The sequence below is a fragment of the Myotis brandtii genome, unplaced genomic scaffold (genome assembly GCF_000412655.1).
Source record: "Myotis brandtii unplaced genomic scaffold, ASM41265v1 scaffold1137, whole genome shotgun sequence".
Lineage (NCBI taxonomy): Eukaryota > Metazoa > Chordata > Mammalia > Chiroptera > Vespertilionidae > Myotis > Myotis brandtii.
This window is the reverse complement of record NW_005353916.1, coordinates 517,015-532,712: the sequence shown is the minus strand read 5'-3', so window position 1 is coordinate 532,712 and position 15,698 is coordinate 517,015. Positions and strand designations below refer to the sequence as shown.

At 35.2% G+C, this 15,698-nt stretch overlaps 1 protein-coding gene across 2 annotated transcripts in view; it reads right to left on the bottom strand.

Moving 5' to 3' along the window:
* EIF3H (eukaryotic translation initiation factor 3, subunit H) overlaps positions 1-15,698 on the bottom strand; it is an 88,193-nt gene that overhangs the window by 55,672 nt on the left and 16,823 nt on the right. For both annotated transcript variants that reach the window (XM_014547863.1, XM_005857817.2), the window contains exon 2: positions 14,644-14,800. In XM_014547863.1, coding sequence (XP_014403349.1) covers positions 14,644-14,800 — 157 coding nt within the window. The remainder of the gene's footprint in view (positions 1-14,643; positions 14,801-15,698) is intronic.

The following is a 15,698-nucleotide window of genomic DNA, read 5'->3' as shown; positions in this document are numbered from 1 at the left end:
GTGGAGGGGAGAAGGGGGATGCATGTCTGAGGATAAACTGAGTCCTGAAATAAGAAGGAGTTAATCAGCAGGGGTGAAGAAGGAGGATACCATCCAGGAACAAGACAGAACAAAATGGCTTAGTACAGCTGATATCCTTAGCAGCGTGGAGGGGAGAAGGGGGATGCATGTCTGAGGATAAACTGAGTCCTGAAAATATAAGGAGTTAATCAGCAGGGGTGAAGAAGGAGGATACCATCCAGGAACAAGACAGAACAAAATGGCTTAGTACAGCTGATACTTTCCTTAGCAGTACAAAAGATAAGCTCAGAGAGAGATGTAGGAACCACATCTTCAATATGCAGCTCAAATTCCACTAGTTTAACCTAGTGCTGAAGTGACTTCTCTTCTGAAATCATTTCCTATACCAACCATTTGGTTATAACCACATACTGCCTGAAACAACAGTATAGTACTTACTTCATAAAGTAGCCACAGAATTAAATGAATGCATATTAAGTGCTCAGCACAAGGATTGGCACATGGCAAGTGCTCAATAAATGTTAGCAATTACGACTGTGGTTGTAATGTTATCGTTACCAGTATAATAAACACTAAGGATGAAAATGACAACATTGAGAGCATTGCCTCCCAGTGGTTAACTTTCAAGGCTTTTACTTTGTAAAGATCTTTCCCAGTTAAGAAGATAAAGGAAAAAGAAAGCCTGATACTGCTCTAATAACTAGTAAAACTATTTATTTTACTGATATTAAACTCTTGATGTACAGTTGCTGTTTTATGCCATACACAGAAGAGTGAGGATAGTCCACAAACATGAAGAGATCCTTGGAGCCAATACTCAAATAAAGTTTAAGAGCTGCATAAAAGGGAAGTCCAAGGAATGTCCCCTAAAACTTCAATATATCTTTTCCTAGTTTCTTAACTTTGATACTTTAAAGCTGGAATATTTCAAACATCCAAGAGAGACCAGAGAAGCTAGTTAAGGCTATTTTAAAGTAAATTATTTCAAGCATTTTTTTTTCTTCGTCTCTTAAATAAGTTCATAGGTTGTGTGCCAATATGTAGCTCTCGCACTGGTAGCATACTCTGTGACAGTGGTCAAAGTTGTATTTACCCTAAATGTAAAATTCCAGGGAGTTCCTCTATTCAAAAGGCACTTTGCAGTGGAAAAGAACTATGCCAGTAACACTGCATCACCCCAGAAAAAGTTAACTGCTATACCAAATATTTCTGATACTGAAATGCTGATGAGCTACTATGAATGTTCTCCAACATCTGATTGGTATTCTGTCAGAAATGGATCCTAATCCACCTGCATGATCTCAGATACACAAAAGTATATTGAAGATGGTATAGTATATAAGTAAAGCAAATGTCCTTCTGTATGAAAAGTTACATATTAAGGCACATAATATATAACATATACCCAAATTTTAAAAATAACAAAAAAAGAGACACCAGAAAAATTTATTTATGAAGGTTATCTAGTAGCATGGATAAACTTTCTTGGAAAAAATAAACCAAGCTCAGTTCCCATAAATATTTCAAATGCAATACCAAGAAGAAAGTCCTGATTAAGTTACAGAATTATAAAGAGCATGATAGTCATCAATTCAGCTAGTTTACTACATATAACTTAAAGCCCTTGAGTTCCGTAGTCTCTTGCTGCCTTAATGAGTAAGACCCTAACTCAGGGGTGGGCAAACTTTTTGACTCGAGGGCCACAATGGGTTCTTAAACTGGACCGGAGGGCCGGAACAAAAGCATGGATGGAGTGTTTGTGTGAACTAATATAAATTCAAAGTAAACATCATTACATAAAAGGGTACGGTCTTTTTTTTTTTTTTTAGTTTTATTCATTTCAAACGGGCCGAATACGGCCCGCGGGCCGTAGTTTGCCCACGGCTGCCCTAACTCCTATAAGGCTCTGAAAGACACAGCCCTTTCTTTAATGTCTCATTTAGCAGGATTTATTCACCCAAACTAGCTTTCTGAGAGTTGCCAAACAATGCCAGGCTCATTCCCATTTCAGGAGTGGCCTGTGCACTTGTTTTGCTTCTACTCCTAGTTTTTCACACAGAAGCTCTTTCTTATCCTTCACTTCAAATAAATTCACTATATCCATCGGTTAATATATCTACTAGAGACTCTCTGAGGGACCTGTTTAAGGTGGGGCAACACCCATTAAGGCATCTGTTTATTTCTTCCACAGTACTTAGCACAAGTTGCAAATATTTTATTTGTTTAACTATATATTATTGTCTCTCTCCTCCACGTATTCATCATGTTCTCCACTATCTGGCAAAGTCCCTAATATAGCTGGCAAGGTTCTGCTAAACGAATGAATCCAACAAGTTGCAAAAACTATCCTTAAGATGGGGCACAACAGCCTAAGGAAACCCACCCATGAATGGACTATTCTGCTGGAAGAATGAAGTGAAGTACATTTACTTCACTCATTTCTATTTTTAGCAATCTTAGTTCTATCCATTGGAGCTTTATAATAAAGATTAATTCTCTTTCTTAAGACCGCCCTAAAAATATCAGTGTGTGTGTGTGTGTGTGTGTGTGTGTGTGTGTGTGTGTGTGTGTATGACTATTCCAAACCACGTATGTACTTTCAAAATGGTCCAAGCGGCTCCCTGATTTAAAATCTTAAATATTTAATATTTCAGTAAATGTGCAGGAATCCCCCTGGTGGTTATCAACAGCTTACATTTTCTATACCCATCTGCTCTGCCACACATCCCGTTATCACAGAACAAGTGCTTTTCACAGTGATTCAAGAGGGAAAGGGATGACAAACAGGAATTTAATTCTCCTAGAATATGTCAGATATTAAAATTATTTGATACATGAAGCCAAACCCTCAAAATGTGTATATACCCTTGAACTCAATCTTTTGCCATTTCTTCCATATCTCTCTCTAGTATTCACCTTTTCAATTCTTATTGCTACTATCCATATTTCATCCAAACCCTCATTATCTGCCTGTTTTTCCTGCCACTAGTCACGAAATATTGATTTTATACTATCACACCTCTGCTGGGGAACCTAGGATAACTCACAACTGCTTCAAGTTTTAAGCTTCTTTTCCAAGCATCAAAGCCTTCCGTAATCTGACCCTGTTATTATTTCAGACCATTCCCCTAAACTAACTCTTTGCTGTAATCAACGTATCTTCTCATTTCTCTATGCTTGTACCACATGCTTGTTCCTAAATCTATCCCTCTGCCTCTTACATGAGTTCATCTTGCCTAAATCAATGAGTGTTCACATACCTCTAAAACTTAAAGTGCTACTACCTTATTTTCAAAAAATAAGAATGTTACAAATTCTTGGTAAACAATCTTTCCAAGGTTCAAATCTTTTCCTATTTTTAATACTTTTTTTCTTTTTCTTATCAGGGAAAACAAAAAGGCTGTTGTTTCACTGCCAAGGGCAAATCATTATTTAAAAAAAGACCATCTTAAGTTAGCCCTTAACAAGATTTAAAAGTTACACTGGGACATGGAAACTTCTAGCCAAATTACAACAGTTGTAAGAGTACTCAAAAATCAAAACTGAAAATTAATGAGTATGCGAATAAATCTACAAAGCATTTTACATGTATTATTCAAAATGGCACTTAATAATGATTATCATTATGCTAGCAGTAATTTAACATCTTAAATTATTAAATATTCCCTGTCCTTCCTTTACTAGTCAAAATGAAAATTTATTTTCCCAAACTAAAACATTTGCTTAAATACATAACAAAGATGCCATTAAATACCTGTAAAACACTACTTCTATAGTAAAGAAAATTAGCGGAAAGTCTGTTGATTTTGATGACTAAAAATTTCATTCATCTATTTTGGACTAACTAAAGTATAAAATTTCAAGTTCAAAGACAAAGCAGGATGATTTATCAAACAAATTAAATTCTGTGATTAGTATAATTCATTCATTATGGGTGAAGTAGTTAAAAATCTTTCCATAAATTCTCAAAGATGTTCATCAAAACCACTTAATATCAACTAAAGGGAAACCGATAGCAATACTATATTCTCAAAACATGAAATATATATTTTAAGTGTATATATTAATACCAAACAATAATTATACCCAACATCCTTATAGTACTCCATTACCACATGATAAACAAAAGTGTGATTATGATTCAAGCAAAAACTAAAGAGAAGCAAGGTCAGAAGAACTTGATATTCAACTGCTATACTTTCAGTTTTTCATTTTATGTTTAACAGATTTTCTCATTCTATGACGACTTGCTTAGTTGTTAAGTTGTACCTATGCAGAATTTTTGACTTGGCTAGAGCCTTTCTTTTCCTTTTTTTTTTTTTTAAATCTCTTTGCAGTGAAAGAAACTATGATCTAAATCACAAAGATGACAAGAAAACTTAGCAATTTAAATAGACAAGCCTTGAAATAATATTGTGATCAAAGTATCAAGCAGCCTAATAAAACCCAGGTGGCTCAGGCTTATCATATATGGTACTCATTACCACAATTGCACTACTTAATCTACTTCCTGGTGTCAACAAAAACTCTCTGCTATTAATTCCCCCCAGTTATGGATCTGCTTAAGTTACTGAAGTTTGCTGATAAGACAATTCTTTGTCTAAAAACATTTTTAAAGAGAGCAGGTTTCATTTTAAATGTTTTAGAACTGGAGCCATGCTTGGTAAAAACCACAGAAACCACAATGGCTTTGTATTATTAGTCATCTATATAAGGTTATGTTAATTTCTAAGGAGGTACCAGATGATTCATAGTTAACACAGTTTTATAGGGTTCACATGTTTACCTCAAGAAGGTAACCATATGCACACAAAAAGAACTATTTTACAAGTTATAAACCTCAGATTGAAATGAGATTTATCCAGTGACAAAGGAATACAGGTTAGATTCTGCCAGTCATGTCCTCTTATTCATACACAAATTCTCCATCATATGGTTCCCTGTTGGTTACAACTTTAAGATTTTTTTAAAGTATTTAAATGTTTCTCAGAAAATTTGTTTTATATCATAATTTGTTTCCAAAAAGATTCCATTTAGGCAAAGTAAAAATACTGTGATTATCAAATCTACCTCAACAATGGTGCCAAATACTGAAGCAATAAAAAGATTACAACAAAAAAATAGGGAAAAATAAAATGGAAGCTTAATCATTGTTACTGTCCCTGGATTCCCCAGTTGGTCTCAACCATAGGTACCAAGATATCTGAAAAGGTGAACTGTGTACAACTTGCACACCTCCCAGTTACAGACAGCTAGTTGTACTGGTTACAAAGGAAAATCATTAACTGCTCAGTGTTTCATGAGTGGCACCTAGTGTTCACAGATTCCTTACAACTAACTGATCCATTTCCTTTCCATGCTCCCTTCTCGTTCACTCTGCTTGTGCAGATGGCAGTCACAGCAGATTGGAAGCACTGCACAACATACCACTAACCATACTGTGTAAGGAAGGAAATCCACATGACCAGATTTATCAGTACTGTCTAAGTCATCTGCACAGCAATGGATTCTACAAACTCTTCCCGTGTCATCAATCAGACATTGATTTCTTAAATCGGATTAAACCATCTACTCAAACTGCTTATAACTACATTCAGTGGCCTTTAATAAGAATACACTTTTCTCCTGAACCTACCCAGATCAATCTACATTTTCAATTAGTTTCTTTATTCCATGTAACAAAATACCAGAAGCTGTGTTAACTTGCAGTATATAATTGGGTTTAGAGTATCTGAGCTATTTATACTTAACTACCACTAACTTCTGTTGAACTGAAAACTAGAATTGCCCTTTATTTTTTATTTTAATACCTGGTGTATATACATTCAAACTTAGGAAACTTTCTTAAGTCCAGTCTTAAATTTAACAATCATTTAATTCCAACTGTGCTGATACTAAATGATAACACCAAAAAATAGCCTTTTAAGTTAATATATCATGCCTACAAGTCACAACTGCAGGCATCTGTATCACTCACTCAGTGATTTTGACAAAATACTGGGATTACTGACAACCCTTCTAAATTGTAGGGTTTCTAGTTCAGGATTTGCCACTAATTTTAGAGTTGGGCCTCTCTGGGCCTCAGTTTCCCACCTCCTAAAAGAATTATAGAAGTTCCATCCTGGCCGAGTGGCTAAGTTGGTTGAAGCATCATCCCATACACCAAAAGGCTATGGGTTCGATCACAGTCGGGGCACATATCAGAGGCAGTCAATAGATGTTTCTCACATCTCTCTCTCCCTCAAATCAATAAACATGTTCTCAGGTGAAGATAAAATAAAAAAGAATCACAGCCCAGCCAGCATGGCTCAGTGGTTGAGTGTCAACCTGTGAACCGGGAGATAACAGTTCAATTCCCAGTCAGGGCACATGCCTGGGATGTTGGCTCAATCCCCAGTGGAGGATGTGCAGGAGGCAGCCGATCAATGATTCCCTCATATCATTGTTGTTTCTATCTCTCTCTCCCTCTCCTTCCTCTCTGAAATCAATTAAAACACACACACACTCTTAGTATAAAAAGAATCACGGAAGTTCCTATTGTGGTTTACTCCGCAAAAGTGAAAACTGAGGCTGGAGAGACCCATTGTTACAATCAGTGGTCAGCCAACTTTAAGAGAACTTTCGCCTGAACTCAGTCTAAATTTCCTTCCTATTATACCTTTCAGAAAGTTTGCAAGATCTGTGTATATATGAATGATTTTAGGAATTTTCTCAATGAGAGCTATAATGGTATATGTGTACAGGCATCATGTCCATATATACAGAACTGGCTACTATAATTTTTTACCAGATTGCCCATAGTTTGAGGAGACAATTTGGAAACACAAATCTGGATTGTGACAAAACATCAATCTCTTTGTTAGTTATGTCAAGTATCTCCTAAAGAGCAGGGAAGTAACCCAGGTAAGGCTTACAGTGATTTTTATAGTTCATGTTATGTCTATACCATCCCATGCCCCATTTTATCACCAGAGAAAAGGCTAATATCCATCAAGGTATTACATTACCTCATTTCACACCTTTCACTCTCTTCTAGCACTGAATCTCTTTAATGTTTTTGTTTTATCTGTGTAGTAATGGTGGGAGTGGTAAGAGGAAGAAAAGAAGAAATTGTAAATGTAAGCAAAGTCTGGACAGAGTTGCTCAGTTGGTTGAGCATCATCCTGTGCACCGAAAGGTTGCCGGTTCCATTTGGGTAGGGGCACACATTTGGGTTGTAGGTTCGGTCCCCAGTCAGGGAGATGGGGACCATACAGAAGGCAACTGATCACTGTTTCTCCTCCTCCTCTCTCCTGCCCTCCCCTCGTTCCCCTCTTCTTCCCTCCCCTCTACTCCCCTTCCCTATCTTTAGGCATGTGTCCTCTCGTCTCCCCCCACACCCCTCCTTCCTCTCTTTAGGCATGTCCTCGAGTGAGGATTAAAAAAATAATAAATTTAAAATAAAATTAAGTAGAAATAATTCATATTACCTTAAGAATTTTGGTAATATACTTTAAAAACTGAGTACATTTACTTACAAATTCAATTACTGACAAAGAAACTTTAAACTTTTGGAAGTCACTGCCAAGTGAGCTAAAAAATAAAAACAAAATATTCCTAATATGAAAATGAAAACATGATGAATAATTTTTAGAAACAAAATTACTTTACAAAGGAATGGAATCACTTTGAATTGCAAACTTTGAGATGTATAGATTTGCATATATACATTTGTAAATCAAATCATTCTCCAACTACACAAAAATATGTTTCACCTGAATAGCTGCATAATCTCCACTTTATACTAATAATTTGACTTCACTAACATAATGTGCTAACAAATCTTCCCATGTTTCTATCCAAATATACTGCTTAGAACAGCTAAGTTGTTTAAATAATGAGCATTTCAAAAAACAGCCTTAGCAGAGATATAGGTATGCTATGACCAGTGGAAATGCCTGGCACGTAGTTCCCACAGAAATATTGATTTAATGAATAGATAACAAAGGAATAAAGAAAAGAAAAGGTGAAAAGTGAGAGCAGATGAACCAGCTATAGTGGCTTGGGGACAACTGGTATTTGTGGAACGGGGCTGCTGCGGCCACTGCTGCCTACTGTGGTTAACAGCATGCCACAAGTCCAGAGCCCCAAACAGGACTGTGCTGCCGGGCTCTTACAGCCAATTACTGGTGGGAGTTATAAACCTGCCCCCAAAAGATGTCTCTACAAGGTATCTCCTACCCAATTCTGCAAAACAGAAACAAGACAAGTACATTTCTGCAAAGACCACTGGAATAATATTATGATCCTCCCACCAATCAAGCATGGAAGAAAGGGTTTCTTTATGTATAGTAAAGTGTCCGTAGGTTAAGTATTAGAGAAAACAAAGGGTGAACGTGAATGGGGGTGAGGGTAGGGTGGAGATGCAGGGTTGCATTATAAACCTATGCCATTCTATTGTTACTTAAGTCAAAATAAATATTGCCTTTGTTTTCAAATATATCAGAAAGCATCTAAAATGTACTCACAAAAATTATTGATTAAAAAAACAGCAGCCCTAACCGGTTTGGCTCAGTGGATAGAGCGTCAGCCTGCGGACTCAAGGGTCACGAGTTCCATTCCGGTCAAGGGCATGTACCTTGGTTGCGGGCACATCCCCAGTAGGGGGCGTGCAGGAGGCAGCTGATCAATGTTTCTCTCTCATCAATGTTTCTAACTCTCTATCCCTCTCCCTTCCTCTCTGTAAAAAAGCCAATGAAATATATTTTAAAAAGAAAATAAAAATCATCATTCTCCCCTTAAAACTAAATAAATAAATAAATAAATAATTTTAAAAAACAGCAAAAAGTCCTCATGGTGAAATAGAGATAAAGGTATGAAAACACCTCTGAAACTAATAATAGGTAAACCATGAAGAGTAATTTCAAACAGGTGAAAGTTCCAAGAGATATGAAATTTTCACCTAGTGAGAAATATAAAACAAAGAGAATACTTCATTAGCGTGACTAAAGTACCACTCTTAATATAAAGGGCACTTTGGAAAACTCAGTATTGACACCATAACATCATATTTCATTATAATTAACCTATCAATCTACAAAAGTTGCACATTAGTTGATGTATTTAATTGGGGAGTGAAGCTTGGTAGCACTTCTGGGTAAAGTAGATAGCAAGCTTAAATTGTGTTGGTTAGAACAATTTTTGAAGAAGAAAAAAATAGCAAAGATCTTTGGTCACACACTGTAACTGTGGCTTTTTGACATTTTAATTAGTGCCAAACAGTTCATTTTTAATGGTTATTATCTTAAAGTTTAGAAGTAAATTCAATTATCTATACATAATGTTGTTGTTGTTCAAAACTAGGACAATTTTTATTTAATTAAAATTTAAACCACTGGGAATAGTAATTTAAGTATTACATTTTTAGACTTGGGAAACTTTGGAATTTTAAATACTATTTAAGTACTATAGCCACCTGTAATTTTCAAATCTTAAAGTATTACTTTAAGTCTGCACAAAATTTGAACAGGTTTTACTTGGCTTCTTTCCAAACCATAGCACTTACGCTTTAGGGACCAAGGGAAGGTATAGTGTAAAGCGCTTTAATTTCTTTAAGCAGAAAATTCTTTACCTTGACCACATTTTCCATGCACAAGAGTTTCTAAACTTATTTAAAACAAAAGAAAACCCTAAGTTTTAAAACATGAGGTAAACGCAAAAATAGTTTCCAAGCTTTCAAAATGAAGCTAGACTTTGTTCCTACTCTTATCTTAAGACACCCAAAAAAAGAACAAAAAAGCATAAAAATACTGGAGTTGATGCTTCATATTTGGATTTTACTTCTTGTATTCTAATCACCTTAGTAAACCAAAAACTGATCATACAAAGTAAGTTTAAGGTTCTAAGTTAGTTTTAAATCAATCAAAATAAGTTTAGCAAGCAATAGTCTAAAGTTCATTGCCCTATGATAAATCATTAAATGTGAATGATTTAACATTTTCAAAATACTATCATGAAAAACAACAGAGATCAGTTTCCAGAATTATAGCCTAATTCAGTGTACAGATTCTCTCCAGTTACTGGCCTACACAATGTTATATATACTAAATATTTAAATACAGCTAAGTGCAGCATGGGTCCCAAGCTTGTATAAACGTGTTACTAAGTTCTTGTCATGAGTCCCTTCATAGATCAAGAGCCCAGACCTAGAAAACAACTTTTCTACTGAATATAAAATCGGCAACAAATTTGAAAAATACTGTCAAAAAAGTTATCTCAACAGTAAGAATGACAAGTTGAATCTATATTACAGAGTTTATTCTTTATTTCTAGAGATGATTGTGTTATTTGAGGGACTAGAAATGGGAATAATTATACATATCTCACAAGACATAACTTCCTTTAAAAATACTTAAAAATACAATTGACATTCCCCTACAAAATCACACTTTACCCCATTCTCCCCCCCCCCCCCCCCCCAAAGCACTCCAAGAAGAATTAGTAGCTCATAGCTGGATATCCCCATCATTTTTTGTTTCTTTCCTCACTCTAGACTTGTATCAATTCTGTTTCCCAATTCTTTATTTATACACTTGTCTCCCCCAGTTAAAATCTTTCAACGCAGTAACCAGAATTTCTTACCTTTGTGTCTTTTTCACCACCTACTCATATGTAATTTGCTGGAAAAAGCTGAAATGAATTACTAAAATATTTTTTCTGAGATATTTGAACCATTTTATCATACCTCCAACTTAATGATTTGAGGTCACAAAGTAAACATGTTCCTACTTATCCAGTATGTTTCAAAACACTCCAAAACTATCCAATTTATCCAATATTTCTACCAAGAAAAGCTTTTTTATAAAAATGCAATAAAATAAACAAAATTTTTAAAATTTTCTATTTATTAATTTGAGAGAGTAAAAGGGAGGGCGAGAAAGAGAGAGACAGAGAGAGGCACTGATTTGTTGTTCCACTTATTTATGCATTCCTTGATTGATTCTTGTATGTGCCCTGACCGGGGATCACACCTGCAACCTTGGTATATGGGGACAACACTCTAACCAACTGAGGAACCTGACAGGACCAGAAACAGGATTAAAAAAAAAAAAGATTCTGTCAAACAGATCACAATGCTCACTGATCCATACAGATAGAAGATAATACAAAATAATAAGTAAACATCATGTCTTTTCACAAAATGTACCCATCTGTCTAAAAAAATATGAAAAGCTTTCTCTATCCTGATTCAACACTTCGCTGAACTCAAAAGCAATACAAAGCCAAAATAGTAAGCATCAGCTATGTTTCAAGCAGTTTTGCACTGGGTGTGGACTGCAGGCAAACTAAGAAAGGTGAGTCTTCAGGAAGTAATTAAGCAGAAATTTTTTTCCAACTTAAAATATAACTTACTTATATAGAAAGTATTGCAAATAATATAACTACACAAACCTTCTCTCGCTGAACCCTGTGATACAAAAAACAACACCTATGCTGTGAAAAATTACGCTGAATACATTTTATTTTAATTACATTTTTGCCAACTCACATTTTAGCCTTTGAAAAATCTGTTTAAGACTCTTCACCATTGCTTTTCTTTTGGAAGCTTAATGATAAAACAATTATGTACAGCAGTCAGCAGTATTTCTTACTCTAACACCAAAGTAATAAAAAAGAAAATAATTTTCAAGTACCTAAAAAGGAACAAAAAAGCTACTCTGTTCATTTTATATATTTTTGTATATATATTACTTCATTGTGTGGAATTATTTTAGTAATTACAATCTTGCACACATTAATACTATCTGAATAAGACATCAATTCATTCCCCTAACTGCATTTTTTCGTAGTAAAATACAGTCTCCATGCTTCATTTTGGAAGGAAACTTATTTAAAGTCAAGGATCATCCTTTGGGCTGACTTAAAGAAAGCAAAATAAAAAATTTGTCCGCTCCAAATATGAAAATTATGGATTTGGCTCTGATGCAGAATAAAGTAGGCTTCCTATATCACCTGCAATATTAAATTGATTTAGTCTGCTGAAAAACAAGACAGTGAGTTATTGGATCTGTGTTTAATTCAGTGCACTTTATAACATATTTAAGGAATTCAGTTGTATAAAACAGTATCTGAATCTTATCAGATGAAAATATTTTTCCTTTTTAGCAAGCCTCAGGTTGCATGTCTGAGAAAACAAATTAGTCTCTACTTCTCCTAAGCTTGATAATAGTGCCCCCTAATGGGAAATTTAATATGAGTTTTTCTCCTCATTTTTTTAAGCCTATATTTTCTAATGTGAGCAAGTTATCTTACTTGCAACTGGAAAAGTGAATTCTGTTATATAAAAGTGTATCCAAGATTTAAACCACTCAAAGGAGAGTTTATCACATGTTCAACAACAAAATGTGAATTCATGGCAGAAACAAAAAGAGAAAAGCTTCATGCCCCAAGTTTCCTTGATTTTGATCAATCTATTGAACATAATCTAAGGTAGCACTCTCCAAAATGTTAATAATCTTATAAGGAAATTATCCTTCAGCTATGTTTCCAGTACTCAGTAAGAACAATATGTACTAAATCAATGAAAGATATTACGAAGTCAGAAAAAAAATCTGATCAGAAGTGAAATTATTCAGTGTCATAGAGATCCTAATAAGTAAAGAGCTTCGATTCCCACCCAAGTTTATAGGCCTCACACCATTTCCTTTCCACAATATCTGATCACAAGTCTGCAACCATGAATTCATTGCCTTTCTTCCCTATTATCTATATATAGACAGTTCCCCTAAGCAGCGGCAATTCAATATATGGGGGTTTTCTTAAAGGCAAAAAGGATTTAAATTAAAGCAAACACTACCTATTCTTATACTTTCCAGATGTACCAGTAAAACAAACATCCAGTAATAGCAACATTTTAATTACAGTGCCCACAATACATTCTGAACTCAGTCAATGTTAAGGGAAACACGTAGAAGAAATAAACAACAAACAAAAGGTCATCAATTTGTGATGAAAAGAGAGAACTACCACCTTATTCTTCAATCTAATGAAGGAAAAGAAGAAAAAACTATATATAAAAAAGAGCTGGTCAATATTTCTTAGAGGGTCAGACATTTAAAAATTCAGACTTGGTGCCCATATGGTCTCTGTCTCAAGTACTCAACTACCCCACTGTAACAGGAACGCAGCCACAGAAAATACAGAAATGAATGGATATGACAGTGTTCCAATAAAATGTTACATGTAAAAGTAGGTCCAAGAATTCTAATTTGCCAACCCCTAATTTAAAACATCTCACTGTTGGATCATAGATTTAAAATTTATACTTTACCTGAGGCACAAAAACAAAATTTTTAATTTAAAAAAAGAAAAAGGTAAGCAACTCAAAATACATAATCACTAAAATTATGAAATAGTTAGTGAGTATTTTACTTTCATAAGGGAGAAGGCAGAAGAAAAGATCCTTCCCTGAAGCTGGTGGGCCAGTTGGTGCTTGCAAAGCCTTGAGAAGGTTGCCCCTTCTCTGGGCCTCAGTTTCCTCACCTATAAAATGAAGCCAAGGCACGTGCTTCCTACACAGGGAGGTAGAAATCAATGAGAAAATAAACATTGCCCTAGCCAGTGTCGCTCAGCTGGTTGAGCGTTGTGCACAGAAAGGTTTCAGGTTTGATTCCCAGTCAGGACACATACCCAGGTTATCAATCAATATTTCTCCCTCACATCAATGTTTCTCCCTCTCCCTCTCCCTCTCCCTTCCTCTCTCTAAAAAGAATAAATAATAAAGAACGTATTTTTTAAAATAAATAAATAAAAATAAACATCAAGTGCTAGCCCAGTGCTTGCTCAACAATGATTTCTTAAATAGTATACCAAATGCAAAAATAGATAAGTTGAATTACATAAAACCAAGAAGCTTCTATGCAGCAAAGGAAACAACAGAATGAAAAAACAATCTATGAAATGGGAGAAAATATTTGCAAACCATATATATGATAAGGTATTAATATTTTGCAACAGAAAAAGAACTCATTCAACTCAAGAACAAAAAAACACTCCTATAAAATGAGCAAAGAACTTGAATAAACATTTCTCCAAAGAAGTCATACAAATAACCAAGAAACATATAAAAAGATATTCAACATCACTGTCTGGGAGATTATTTTCCACTAGATTTTTTAAAAATCTTTAGATTATCGCCCTTGGCCTTTGGTGAGTTTTTAACTATTAGCCTTTGCCAACAAAGCAATTATACCTGTAGCACAAAACTGAAATGCTCGAAAAGAATCTTTCTGAAACAGAGAGCTCAGCTCATCTCTTCATAAACATTGTCAAAATACCATAGAAAAAAATGGATGGACACATAATGATGATCCCTGTGCTTCACAATGTAAAGCTCCTATCCAAACTACTAAAATAAGAATCACAAATTCCAAGTAAGTAAAGGCCAAACTAATAAAGTTTTTTATATGCATCCTCATTTCAGAGAATTTGTATAATTTTTTAAAAAATCTCAGAAATCAAGTGAACTAGGCCACCCTGATAGATTATTATTAATTGTATTAATAATCAAATGTTATAGTGGGAATTATATTTAATAACCATTTGTGTGTACTGCAAAGACACATTTGAGATGAGTATGCTTACCTTCATCAAAGTCAGCATCATCTTCTGTGTGCTGGGGGAAAGGGAAGCAGTTGGTGATTTCAAGCCGATCTTCTACAACCAGGCCCAAAAGCACTCCTTGAACCACCTCAGTGCCTTGTCCTTCTTCTTGATAATGTTTGATTATCTTTAATACCACCTAAAAGAAAACACAGAAACGAGCTTAAATACCATTCTTATAGTTTACATTTCCTTTATTTCAAAGAAAAAATAAATCATACTAGTGGGTTTCAAAAACCACAAAATTATATAATAGGACTAACCAAATTTCTTACAAATCATTTCCTTTACCCTTACACAAACAATAAAGTGCACATAGTCTAATTGCACATCTGAAACTCCTCGAGTTTGAAGACATGTCAAAAATATCCTCATGCAGCACTCAAGCCTTTCAGGTCAAGGCTCCCTGAGGATCTGGCATCCAGGAGTTCCTTCAGTCTAATCAAACAATATCACCTCGACCTGAGATTATTACAGAGGAAGTGATCCTGTTAACTTCCTGACAGAACCATCAATAAGACAGAAATAAAGACTTCAATTATCTGAATGTCTGAAAGCAGAACTGTTCCTCTTACAAGTTCTCAACATCTCAAGATGGTTCCTGAACAGAGCATCTCACTAGTCAGAGGAAGCACCAACAGGAACATAAAACAAAGAGGATTGGCAACAGAGAACACAAAGCAAAAACCAACACTCCAGCACTACCTAATTTTCCTCAACCAGAAAGATACACCAAATAACCTCTAAGGATAAAATAAACAATTCTTATATTTCCTGTAATATTTCCATAAAGATGAGGTAACCACTGTTCCATTGGACAATTAAAAGTTCACAGTAACAGTAACCATCTATATATACAAAAGCCTAAGCAACCATCCGACAGGTAGCTATGACACGCAGTGACCACCAGGGGGCAGACACTCCGACCGGTAGTTATGACAGGCACTAACAACTAGAGGGTAGACGCTCAGTGCAGGAGCTGCTCAGCTGTGGTGACTTGGCAGCTGAGGTTCTCGAATGACACACCCGGAACCAGA